We start from the raw sequence: 13,887 nt of genomic DNA, 5'->3' as shown, positions 1-13,887 counted from the left end.
ACAACAATTGTATGCTTTGGACACACAGTCTATCCTATTGCAAAATATATGGTTCTAGTGTGGGAAAATCCGGGGTAGAATATGTCTTCAGCAACCCATGCTTGCCGTAAATGGCGACTATGCTTGCCGTAAATGGCGACTATGCTTGTCGTAATGGGATCGGATGGTCAGGCTTGCTGACTTGGTTGATGCATGTCATCATATCCCAATTGCCTGGATCGATGCTCATGATGTAAATCACTGGACTGTTTGGTCAAGACTCTATTATTTACAGACCTCCGTCATATAGCTGGAATATTGCTGAGTGCAGCGTTAAATAACAAACAAACAAACTTCAGCCCTACCTCCTAAAAGCCCAGCCTCATTTAGAATATTAAATGAAATTCAAAAAGTGAGTTGAAATGAGAAACATAGAAAGTATTATGGATGGTCTTACTTGGTGTAAACTGAAATTAAAAGCACTTTGAAGCATATATAATTTTACCCTCATAGATATTAATTCGTTGCACTTGCAGATTGTTAATCGGATATGACTGCTGAAGGCATATGGATCTTTCTGGACGATTCCAATTTTTGGATAGAAGCCAAAAAGGTGAAAGGATACAGGCTCAACAAATCCTTTACAGAAGACCCTCGCTTGAGAATAGATGTTGGAGGGTTAGCTAATTTGATAAGCAATGGAAGAGTGGTAAACCACGCAACTTTGTATGGATCAGAGCCGCCGCCAGTAGACACAGTATGGAAGAAAATAGAGGAAAAGGGTTGGGAAATCAAGAAACACAAAAGAAGTGAGTGGACAGGTAAAGAGAAAAAAGTAGATACGCAAATTGTTGCGGATGTGACAGAATTAGTTTGTGATACCCAAAACAGGGAACATGGATCTACCGTTGTTATAGTTAGCGGTGATAATGACATGTCTCCGTGCATTGAAAAGGCTATACAGAGAAGGTGGAATGTAGAGGTTTGGGCATTGGAAAAGAATTTGGGTGGAGACCTTAAGCGTCTTCGCGATAAAAATCCTAAATTAATGACAACTCATGATCTTTCACAACCAGGACATTTCGATAAAATTACTTTTACCACTGAAAGGTTTACTATGTCCCCACATTTCAGAAATGAGCTGTTAAGACGTGGGATCGTGCTACGACAATGCGTTAGACAGCTTCAAGATGAGAAAAACAAAGAATTCATTGAGTTAAGGAAAACCCTTGATAAGTTCGAATGGCCTTGGCAACATGCCTGGATACTTCCAAAGTCGTCAGAGGCTGCTATAAGTCAGGACCTAGCAATCCTGTTCCTCCCGTGCAAAGATAAAAACTTGGATGACGATACTCCTTTAAAACTCTTTAAGACAAAACTAGAAACTCTATGCGAACCTAAATTATGCGAACAAGTTCTGACATACTTTGACTACAGTAATACTACACCCGACGAGGACACAGCTCCCGATCTATGTTTTAACAGATATACTGTCCTGGAGTGTGAAGATGCCGATGGAATGACAACCCCCTCCGCTGCCACTGCCAACATATCCGGCGCTGACAAAGTCCTCGGACCTGCTGATGGAGAAAGTAATCCCGATTGTACCTCTGGTCGAATATCACCGAGCGGGGCCACACATCGCGATTCGACAAACAAAATGACCCATCAGCAATACCAGGATCCTGGATGTCCAAGAAACAGTAGCCACCAATCCATACTCACCGAACCAAAAGGGGATCCATTTGAGCATGTTAAGCGCAAACAGCGCAAACAGCACCAGCGGTACACTACTCCTTGTGAATATCATTTTCAGTGTGTCCCTGGTAAAGAATGTAAATTTTCTCACACGGAACAAGAAGAGTCGTTCTTTGAAAAGCGCAATGAATATGTTACAAATAAGACCCAGCGCAATTTGTATAAGTACAAGACCGTCATGTGCAACAACATTGTCTTAGGTACTTTGTGCCGACATCAAAATGCATGTATGTTTGCTCACAGTAAAGAAGAACAGGTATGCTGTAAGTGTCATCATCAAGGACATGCTACAAATGAATGCCAACACTAGTCAGAGAAAACACTGTCACATATGACTAAAAATATGTGTTTGACAATATATTGAACGATTAACACACAGTGCCATTCAGAAAGTGGTTAAATGCAACAAATGTTATATTTGGGATAACACTTTCTGAGTAAAGTGCAGATTCTCCTACTCGGTGGTTGAGTGGTTCAGATCGCTGACTTTGTGTGCTGGCGATTAGGTGCCTCATTCTGGCAGTGTGGGTTCGAATCCCGGACAGGACTCAACACAAAAAGTACGAGAATCTGTACTGTACTCAGAAGTGTTATCTCAAATATAACATTTGTTACAATATATTGAACGTGCGCATACACTGACGTTTGAATATATATGAACATATGTTCATATTATATTCTAAAATAGGTGTTAGTGTGATTCTGATCGATATCCATAATTTTGCATCATTACTTGTACATAGTTTTAACCTACATATATCCGTGTGATATTTAAGGATTAAACGGCGCCGTCATGGTTGAATCTCCTTGCAGTGTTTTATTTTGCGATAATATCCCACTATTCGTTACTTCCTTTTATGAGATACCAACATTGTGTTGATAAAATGCGCAAGCTTTAAGAATAGTTACCTTAACTTTAATAATGATAACTTCCCTGAATAGAATTTGACCTCGGCATTGTCAGACAAGTCCATTTTATGAACAGGTGGGTTAAGTGTTATTTTTCCTCACAATCCCCATGTTGATTATCTGTACCTTTTCTCTCAATACCCATTGTCATAGCTCTCCCACTTTTGAATGCGACTGTTCGGCCACCGCGTTTATCTGCGTACCCCAGCTACATCTATGGCGAACAACTCACTAGACACAAAAAATATCGTCGTCCAATGTGTGACGTCATCAAGTTGCAAGTGTATATTCGAATCTCTCAAAATGACGACATGATAGAACAATGTTTTATCGTGAAATAGACCAGCTTTGTTCTTCTTTGCTTTTTGTAATTTATCGAATAGCTATCTTGTATATCTAAATATATCCATATGCCATATGGGTATTGGAGAGAAGAAGATTACTCTACCCGTTATATATATTCCCACTCCCCTCTCCTTCATCCATTATTGCAGAGTGATGTTACAGAATGGCGAAATATAAATGAAGGAGGTTTTGTCCCTACGATAAGTGTAAAGGATATTATCTGGCTCAGTGGATATCAAATTTAATGCTACAATGACAGGATGCCCATAACGTTATTTTTAGATACGCGTATGAAACGATATTGTGTTGTAATGCTGTTTCTTATATTTATCACTTGATTACATGAATCTACTGCCTTAGTCACAACTGGGTTGATTTCATATGACATACCTTCACGCACCCGTGTGCCATGTCTGAATACATCCAAGTGTCATATTGACATGGAAGGGAGTGATTACTCTTCACATGTTTTATATTACGTCATATTTATTTAAAGTTAATAAAATTGTAAAATGTCTTACTTTCCTGTTTTAAATTACAAGAGATACTGGTCGTATTCATGGGCGAATAGTTTCTGTATTTCCAGTTCATGAGACTTTGATTTTTCCCGTGTTTGGTTCTCCTTGATTCTGACTTTGAATTTGTGATAAAAAAGTTAATTTAAATAAACAGCAAAAAAGTGATGTTAGGATTGCAGCCATGAAATCGGCACAAAACACGTTAATTATCATACATATTATTAAGGTGAACATATTTCGATTTTTTGACAGACGCCTATATATTATGTGACACTCTCATACAAATATTGGTAACATGAGACATGCGGATACATAACGAGTGACAGTGATACGCCCTAACATACCCAGGTTGCAGTGACACGCATATACATATTGTCGTAACTGCTATCGGGTGTCCAGTGCGAACCTACTATAGTTACTAAAAGTACTGCCGTTCTTGGTCATCATGGTGTAGTTAAGCCATGACTGTGCAACTCGCCTTGTGAGCATCGGCACAGCTATGTCAAGGAGTGATTGGTCAAACGGCGCTCACTCCAAATTGTCTCCATCAGCATTCATACTCGCATAATAAAGAAACGCAACACCAGGTTTATACTCGTATAAGTTTTACTTCCTCTCAGCCCATTTATCAATACACGACAGAATCAGACCGGACAGGCTCGTCACTAACTGGGGAGAACTTAGATCGATCGGGATCGATTGCAAACCACTCTCTCTTCTCCTAATGTTGAAGGTATCATTTTATAGTGTTCGGGCCTGGCCTGTCTTTGCCACATGTCACAATACATCATTTTGATTCGTTAAAAGTTAGATCCGACCATGAACTCATGTGTGTCGTAATCGAAAAAATACCGAAGCCTAAGTGCAAGATTGATCATCTCTCTATTGATTTTGTAACTAACTCCGGATGCTACAAATGAAAAATATCTTACCTCTCTGCTTGATTCATTAACTAATCGACGATAACATGGAACCAATCCAATGATAAATATGAAATGTCAAGAATGCACTTGTGATAAATGTGAAATGTCTTTTATCTATTATTTCCTTTCGAACTAAAAGTTCTCTTTATATGAAATATCCAGACTACTCTTGTGATAAATGTAAAATGTCTTTTATCTATTAATTCCTTTCAATCTAAAAGGTTTCTGTCACAAACTTTGTATATCTAATGCAACTATATCATTGCAGCTATAAACGGTTTAATTTGTAACCTATTTCTCGTGTCTTTGAGCAGCATTTTAACCTTATAACAATATCCAGGTGACAGTGACACACCTCTACATATCCAGGTGACAGTGACACGCTTATACATATCAAGGTGACAGTGACACACCTATACATATGCAGGGGACAGTGACACGCATGTAGATGTCTAGGTGACAGTGACACATTTATACGTATGCAGGTCACAGTGACATGCCTTTACATATCCAGGTGACAGTGACACACCTATACATATCCAGGTGACAGTGACACACCTACACATATCCAGGTGACAGTGACATACCTATACATATCCAGGTGATAGTGACACACCTATACATATGCAGGTCACAGTGACACGCCTATCCATATCCATGTGACAGCGAAACGCCTATCCATATCCAGGTGACTGTGACACGCCTATACATATCCAGGTGACAGTGACACGCCTATACATATGCAGGGGACACTGACACGCCTTTACATATCCATGTGACAGTGACACGCCTATACATATCCAGGTGACAGTGACACGCCTATACATATCCAGGTGACAGTGACATGCCTATACATATGCAGGTGACACTGACACGCCTTTCCATATCCAGCTGATAGTAACACGCCTATACATATCCAGGTGACAGTGACACGCCTATACATATCTAGGTGACAGTGACATGCCTATACATATGCAGGGGACACTGACACGCCTCTACATATCCAGGTGATAGTGACACGCCTATACATATCCAGGTGGTAGTGACACACATGTAGGTGTCTAGGTGACAGTGACACATTTATACGTATGCAGGTCACAGTGACATGCCTTTACATATCCAGGTGACAGTGACACACCTATACATATCCAGGTGACAGTGACACACCTACACATATCCAGGGGACAGTGACACACCTATACATATCCAGGTGATAGTGACACACCTATACATATGCAGGTCACAGTGACACGCCTATCCATATCCATGTGACAGCGAAACGCCTATACATATCCAGGTGACAGTGACACGCCTATACATATGCAGGGGACACTGACACGCCTTTACATATCCATGTGACAGTGACACGCCTATACATATCCAGGTGACAGTGACACGCCTATACATATCCAGGTGACAGTGACATGCCTATACATATGCAGGTGACACTGACACGCCTTTCCATATCCAGCTGATAGTAACACGCCTATACATATCCAGGTGACAGTGACACGCCTATACATATCTAGGTGACAGTGACATGCCTATACATATGCAGGGGACACTGACACGCCTCTACATATCCAGGTGATAGTGACACGCCTATACATATCCAGGTGGTAGTGACACACATGTAGGTGTCTAGGTGACAGTGACACACCTATCCATATCCAGTTGACAGTGACACGCCTATCCATATCAAGGTGACAGTGACACGCATGTAGGTGTTTAGGTGACAGTGACACGCCTACACATATGCAGGTGACAGTGACACGCCTATCCATATCAAGGTGACAGTGACATGCCTATACATATCCAGGTGACAGTGACACGCCTATACATATCCAGGTGACAGTGACACGCCTATACATAGCCAGGTAACAGTGACACGCCTATTGACCTTTTGCACACTTCGTTACTTCCGGTTTGAAAGCGAGGCTTCGAGAGCAGAAGGTGAAGGCTGGATAGCACATGAAACAAACGGAGATGTCAACAAGGCACGCAATCGGGACAAACTGTGACAATTTAACCATCCCGGTACATTTATCGTAAGTATTGAACATTATTCTTATTGACAAACTATTCTACTGTTATCTGGTCTCCTTACGTTCTGTTGTGATTTCAATTTAAAATATCCATGACCACCTGGTAACTCCCAGTGCAACATATGGTAGCTGAACAGACTTAATACAAATGCTACTGAAATCTTGTAAAGAATAATTCATTGTTTACACACCATTAAGCCAAACTATTTATTGTGAGTTTGAATAACTTTGCGGGTTGTATTTGAAGTCGAAATATTGACCTTTTGACCATATCTAGATATATGTCAGTAAATAACTAAATTGATATGTTGATATAGGCTAATGTATCAAATTGTAACCTACTGAGAATTTACAATCGTAACAAATCAGAAGTTTGCATCAGTTGCGTATTTGATGTAAATTGTAATGGACTCAAATGCATTCCAATAACATATTAGACCTCTAGATATACTTGTGCTCTTGTGATTGTGAACAGTTGTTATTTTAATTGTCAATGTTGACAGATTAGATAGCATGAGTAGCATGAGGTGTAATATTTCAACTGAATTATTACATAAAGGGTGTGTAAATATTTAAAGTAAAGTACAGTTTGATCTGCAATTTTGGTAACAATTAATATTTCTACCAAAATGATATTTACTTTACTGTACCAATTTAATCATGTCATGAAATGAATAAAAACCCAACTAATTAATGTCCAGTAAATGTTCAATCTACATGTGATCTTTATATAATTTACAGAAACAGATAACTCTTTAACAGTTTGGATTCAAATATTTCAAATGCATAAATTGATATTGATATTACTAAAAACTTAAAGTATAAAAATAATTATTTTTAATACCCATGCGTATTGCAATCATAACTCGTTTATTCCCTTTGTTTAATTGTGAAACCCATCTGGTTTTATGTCCACAAACATGTTTTGAAACTTTTAAAACAAAAAGATTTCTTTTGTGCAAGCAATTGCCATGTATTATTGATTATTAATCATATCAATTTATATATAAGAATATAGTTGTACTTACTGTGTCATTTTGCAATAATTATATTGTTATGATGTAATATTTTACTATTGTTAACAATCTTTAGAACTTTAGTTTATTTCAATCAAGTCAAGTGGTGTGATCATTTTGATATTTTTTTATAATTCAATCAAAACGAGAAAAATAATAAATATAAATACATAGAAGAAATATGTTTTCCTTGTCAAATAACGATGATAGCATGAATTTATCTCATGCTCCTTGTATAGCATGCTCCTTGTGAAAATTCATTCCATTTCTTCTTCGAATGTACCTTATATGATGATTTTAGGGAGACAATACTGACAGCTATCGATAATCCTGGAGGACAAAAAACTCTACATAGTATTCTTTTTGGTGATCCAAACTTAGATGTTTTCCTGAATACAAAAATATTCTTGTCTGTACACAAACTTATAGAAACGACTAATAGACTCAGTAGCTAGCATAGTATTGTTTCCAAACTGTTAATCAATAATATTGTTAAATCTATATTCAACACAAAAATGTATAATATTAGGATATGTATGAGATGCACACTGTCTTCACTTTCCAGGACATTGTACATATCCTTCATATGAGCACTGTATATATATTGCGCACTATGTTTCCACAATGTGAAGCTTCAACTGTAAATTGTTCATTTTCATTATGCAATATTATGTATAACTGTATATAGGGAGTAGGCGGTAATAAGTGCTGCCCTTTGTCTTTTTGGACAATAAAATATATTTAATAATATTTCATCTTGTGATCTGACAAATGTAATATTTTCAAGTCAAGATATCAACTTTAGTAAACCACATGAAGATATAAACATTGCATTTGACAAAATAAATCCAAGTCTTATATTTTCTTTGTGATCTTCATGACCTTACTTAGAAAACCATATTGTCAATGAGGCAGACTGACTGTAGGTGTGACAAAACGTGATATTTCACCTGATTTTAATAAAAATCTTATTTATTTCACTCTAGTGAAAGTATGTTTTCAGCATGGTCAGTCTAAATAAAGTATTTCATGATTAAATACATACCTGTAATACAAATAACATAACGTTTTTCATTAAAACAAGAGTGAATTTCTGTGTGACATTGATATAAAGAGCTGTAGTACACTGTCATTAAATTGATGCATCTGTTAAGTTTACTGTTTACACAGAATATACTGTTTGAGTTTTCGAAATATCAGATGAATTGATGGCTTCAAGATTGTTCTAAAGTAGCATGTAATGTTACACACTGCGATTAATTTTCCTTAAACTTCTCTATTTCAGAAGAATGTTGTTTTCTAAATAAGCAATATTATGAGAGAAGGTGAATATGCATTGTTTATAAAAAATGTTATTGAAGTAGGAATATTATTACAATATTATTGAATTATTCATTTCAGGCCAGTGAGTCAACACAATGAAGTACTAGTATCCGGGTGACGGATGTCTGGAGGAGCTTTCTGCTGACAGTAACACAATGGTTACAATGTGCGTCCTGTCAAAGGACGAGGAAGTGAAAAGCCATATTCATTCAATCAACAAATGTGCTTCCTGTCACACTTAAATAGGACAAGGAAGTGAAAAGCCTTATTCACTCACAAATCAACATGGCCAATATTTATCGGACACTGAAAAAGCACATTGTAACATTTGTTTACAAGCAAGAAAATTATTTTCTCCTGGTATTTAATTAGGTGCTTTTGACTGACAAAGACACCCAGTCCATGTTAAGTTTTGAAAACTTATATTGTGAGAAATAAAGATATGAAAATTTTGGTTTGTTTTTCTTTGTTAAATATGAGAAATCCAGATTGTTCCATCAACATATTTTGTACCGATACATATATTTTATCTTGGCTTGATTACCAATTGAAGTTGATTCCTTTTGTTATTTTATCTGTACTCGTATCTGATCAAGACATTTTCAAACTATTCAGGATAAATGTATTAGTAGCTTCCTTTTGATATACAATTACCTATCATCATACAGGATTAGGTGAGAGTGTTCAAGAAGTTCATGCACTATTTATATTTATCAATTTTTAGTTTCCTTTTAACTTATTTTTAACAGTTCACACATTATTACTTATGTTGTGCACGGTGCAATCTCAATCGGCAATAATCAGTTAAGTAAGTGATGTTTGAAGAACAAGTAAAGTATCAACTGTCATTGTACACACTGAATAGAGTAATCGCCCCTTCTGAATATTTATTTTGACACACGAATTATTTTCATAATTAACATTGTAATATGTTGAATGAAAATCATAGCAGAAAAAGCGTCTTTTGTCAACTGGACTCATGGCAAAACGATAGTGCGATGTGCAGCAAACACCACTATGAAACGTGAAATAAACATGATCTCAATCTTGATCTAGAGTGTGCCAAGCCACGCATTGACTGAGCAATTTTGCAAAAGTACACTGACGTGTTTCATGTCATGCGGTTTATTTACGATACAAAACTTCTGTCATTGAATGTCCTGTCACAATGTACCTATATGCCGACGAGGTTATGATAAAACACCCTATGTATCTCGAAATGCACCTTTCGATTCACTTCCGGGATCCTGACAGCTAAATGATAATTCCAGTGTATTACAGGCATATTTTAGTTGGACCTTATGATTTAATGTATTAGATACAGAGGATACCATTTTTTGTTTGTTTGAAATGTCCATCAGTGAAATGCACAACATGCTGTCTGTTCCCTATGAGCTGATGCGAATCTCACTGCATGGAGCTATGCTCTCCAAGCCTCGTTTTCGATCCAAGATGGCGAAAGTGTGAAAAAGGTTAATACATATCCAAGTGACAGTGACATGCCTATACATATGCAGGGGACACTGACACGTCCTTACATATCCAGGTGACAGTGACATGCCTATACATATGCAGGGGACACTGACACGTCCTTACATATCCAGGTGACAGTGACATGCCTATACATATGCAGGGGACACTGACACGTCCTTACATATCCAGGTGACAGTGACATGCCTATACATATCCAGGTGACAGTGACATGCCTTTACATATCCAGTTAATAGTAACGAGACGCCTTTACATATCCAGATGAAAGTGACACACCTATACATATGCAGGGGACAGTGACATGCCTGTAGGTGTCTAGGTGACAGTGACACACCTATCAGCTGCAGGTCACTGTGACATGCCTTTACATATCCAGATGAAAGTGACACACCTATACATATGCAGGGGACAGTGACACGCATGTAGATGTCTAGGTGACAGTGACACACCTATACATATGCAGGTCACTGTGACATGCCTTTACATATCCAGGTGACAGTGACACACCTATATATATCTAGGGGATAGTGACACGCCTATACATATCCAGGTGAAAGTGACACACCTATATATATGCAGGGGACAGCGACACGCCTATACATATGCAGGTCACAGTGACACGCATGTAGGGGTCTAGCTGACAGTGACACACCAATGCATATTCAGGTCACAGTGACACGCCTATACATAGCCAGGTGACAGCGACACGCCTATCCTTATCCAAGTGACTGTGACACGCCTATACATATCCAGGTGACAGTGACACACCTATATATATCCAGGTGACAGTGACACACGTATACATATCCAGGTAACAGTGACGCGCCTATATATATCCAGGTGACAGTGACACACCTATACATATGCAGGGGACAGTGACTGACACACCTATATATATCCAGGTGACAGTGACACGCCTACACATATCCAGGTGACAGTGATACGCCTATACATATCCAGGTGACAGTGACACGCCTATACATATCAAGGTGACAGTGACACGTCTATACATACCCAAGTGGCCGTGAAACGCCCTTACATACCAAGGTGACATTGACACGCCTATAGGTGTCAAGGTGACAGTGACACACCTATATATATGCAGGTGACAGTGACACACCTATACATATCCAGGTGACAGTGACACACCTATACATATCCAGGTGACAGAGACACGCCTATACATATCCAGGTAACAGTGACACACCTACACATATCCAGGTGACAGCGACACACCTATACATATCCAGGTGACAGTGACACACCTATACACATCCAGGTGACAGTGACACGCCTAAACATATCCAGGTAACAGTGACACACCTACACATATGCAGGTGACGGTGACACACCTATACATATCCAGGTGACAGTGACACGTCTATACATATCCAGGTGACAGTGACACGTCTATACATATGCAGGGGACACTGACACGCCTTTACATATAGAGGTGATAGTAACACGCCTATACATATGCAGGAGACACTGGCACGCCTCTACATATCCAGGTGATAGTGACACGCCTATCCATATGCATGGGACAGTGACACGCCTTTACATATCCAGGTGACAGTGACACGCCTATCATTATCCAGGTGACAGTGACACGCCTATACATATGCAGGGGACACTGACGCGCCTGTGCATACCCTATTGTGTTATGATAATATGTTCCATTTTCTGAGGAGACAGTATTGCTATCATCATTTAGAAGTAAAGTTGATTTTTTCAGCAGTTGTATTGTTTTCGCATTGTATATCATCGACAGAAACTAGGGCCTTGGTACAACATGTGAAACCGACATTGGCACAATTTGTTTTACAATATGGCGTCGACTCCCGTTTAGATGTCGTGGCCACACTTGTGAAATCTCCTTTTGCGACAAACGTTGTGAAACGTTTGGGGCAATTCATTCATACAGTGAGACAGTTTGATCAATCACACATGTATCTTAGTCATTGCACGGCGACGGGCCTTATTTGTTATGGGTTTGAGAAACTACAAGACTGCATGGGCCATGGGGATGAGTAATCGTTGGAAAGATGCCATCAAACGTTTAATGGAAAATTTAACTTTGTCTCACGTTTTGTGTTATTGTTGTTTAACGTCGTGAGGCTGACCACCCGATTCCGTTCTTCGCCTCTTACGACAAGCACAGTCGTCTTTTTCGACAAGCATGGGTTGCTGAAGACCTATTCTAATTCAAATCACGGGTCACTACTATACGTACATACACAAGTAAACATTTCTGCTGTTTTGATAGGTTCGTTTGACATACGAGGGCCATTCAATATATGAACGGTTGCATGCTTGTCACGTGCTGTGCACAAATGTATGTCACGTGCATAGAGAAAGTTTCACTGAGGAAATTGTATTTGAAGTCACACACATGATCTATACAGATGGCAAGGGTAGATTCTGCCAAATTTTCGTCAAAGGTTGAATACAGGGCTGTTACTAGCTACCTCTACTTAAAAGGGAAATCGGGAAAGGAGATACATGATGAATTGTCAGATGTTTATGGTGACAGTGCACCTTCGTATGCACAGATCAAATTCTGGGTTGCATAATTTAAGAGGGGTCGGGTGAACCTGGAAGATGAGCCACGCACTGACAGGCCTGTAGAGGTGACCAAACCAGCGAAGCTGTGAGACAACTGGTTGTCAAAGACAGGCGAATGAAGGTGTCAGAAATGGCCAAGGCCTTGGCCATTTCAGAGGGAAGTGTCCGTACCATTTTGCATGATCGTTTGGGTATGAGGAAGCTGTCTGCCCGATGGGTCCCGAAATGTCTGAGTGATGATCAGAAGGCTGTACGTGCGTCAATGTGTCAGGCACTTTTGACGCAATGCAGTCGGGATGCAGACAACTTTATGGAGAGAATTGTTACTGTTGATGAAACCTGGGTACACCACATTCATCCAGAAACCAAAGAACAGAGTAAGCAGTGGACTGGACTGCTTCAGCCCGTCCCAAAAAGTTTAAGACTCAACCATCGGCTGGCAAAGTCATGGCAACCATCTTTTGGGATACCAAAGGGGTCTTGCTCATTGACTACTTGCCACGTGGCCAGACTTTTACTGGAGAGTACTACTCCGATTCTTGCCAAACGTCGTGGAAAGATCACAGAAGGTGTGCTGCTCCAACATGATAATGCCAGAGTGCACACCTGTCGACTTGCGGTTGCCGCAGTGAAGCGGAACGGGTTCAAAGTATTGCTTTATCCACCTTACTCACCAGACCTAGCACCAAGCGACTACTTTCTCTTCCCAAACTTGAAGAAAGAACTGCGTGGACGTCATTTCCGGTCCGATGATGAACTCACGACAGCAGTGGAGGGGTGGTTACACGAACAACCTCATGGTTTCTATCACAACGGGCTGTTAGCTCTCACACATCGCTGGACAAAGTGCATAGACCTCAATGGTGATTATGTGGAAAAAGAAGAAGTGAGGAGCAGTTGTAAATAGGTTAGGCTGGTTATATATTGAATGGCCCTCGTAGATACTTGCATTCAGTACAAGATTCCAAACCATTGGCTGATTACGTCCGTAACTTAATCACCCCTTGTAACTGAA

The 13,887-nt window shown here is 39.4% G+C and overlaps 1 protein-coding gene across 1 annotated transcript; it reads left to right on the top strand.

Moving 5' to 3' along the window:
* The first annotated feature begins 529 nt into the window (after nucleotides 1-529).
* LOC139448045 (uncharacterized) lies at nucleotides 530-2,047 on the top strand. The gene has a single exon (XM_071229552.1). It carries the CDS (start codon nucleotides 530-532, stop codon nucleotides 2,045-2,047), a length of 1,518 nt encoding a protein of 505 aa, XP_071085653.1.
* The last annotated feature ends 11,840 nt before the right edge of the window (nucleotides 2,048-13,887 follow it).

This window comes from Haliotis cracherodii, unplaced genomic scaffold (assembly GCF_022045235.1).
Source record: "Haliotis cracherodii isolate W230 unplaced genomic scaffold, xgHalCrac1.p SCAF_10, whole genome shotgun sequence".
Taxonomy (NCBI): Eukaryota; Metazoa; Mollusca; class Gastropoda; order Lepetellida; family Haliotidae; genus Haliotis; species Haliotis cracherodii.
This window is presented reverse-complemented; position numbering and strand designations above follow the sequence as displayed.

Bases quoted from the DNA above. Each gene is read 5' to 3' on its own strand.
- LOC139448045 (XM_071229552.1), top strand. From the start codon at position 530: ATGACTGCTGAAGGCATATGGATCTTTCTGGACGATTCCAATTTTTGG.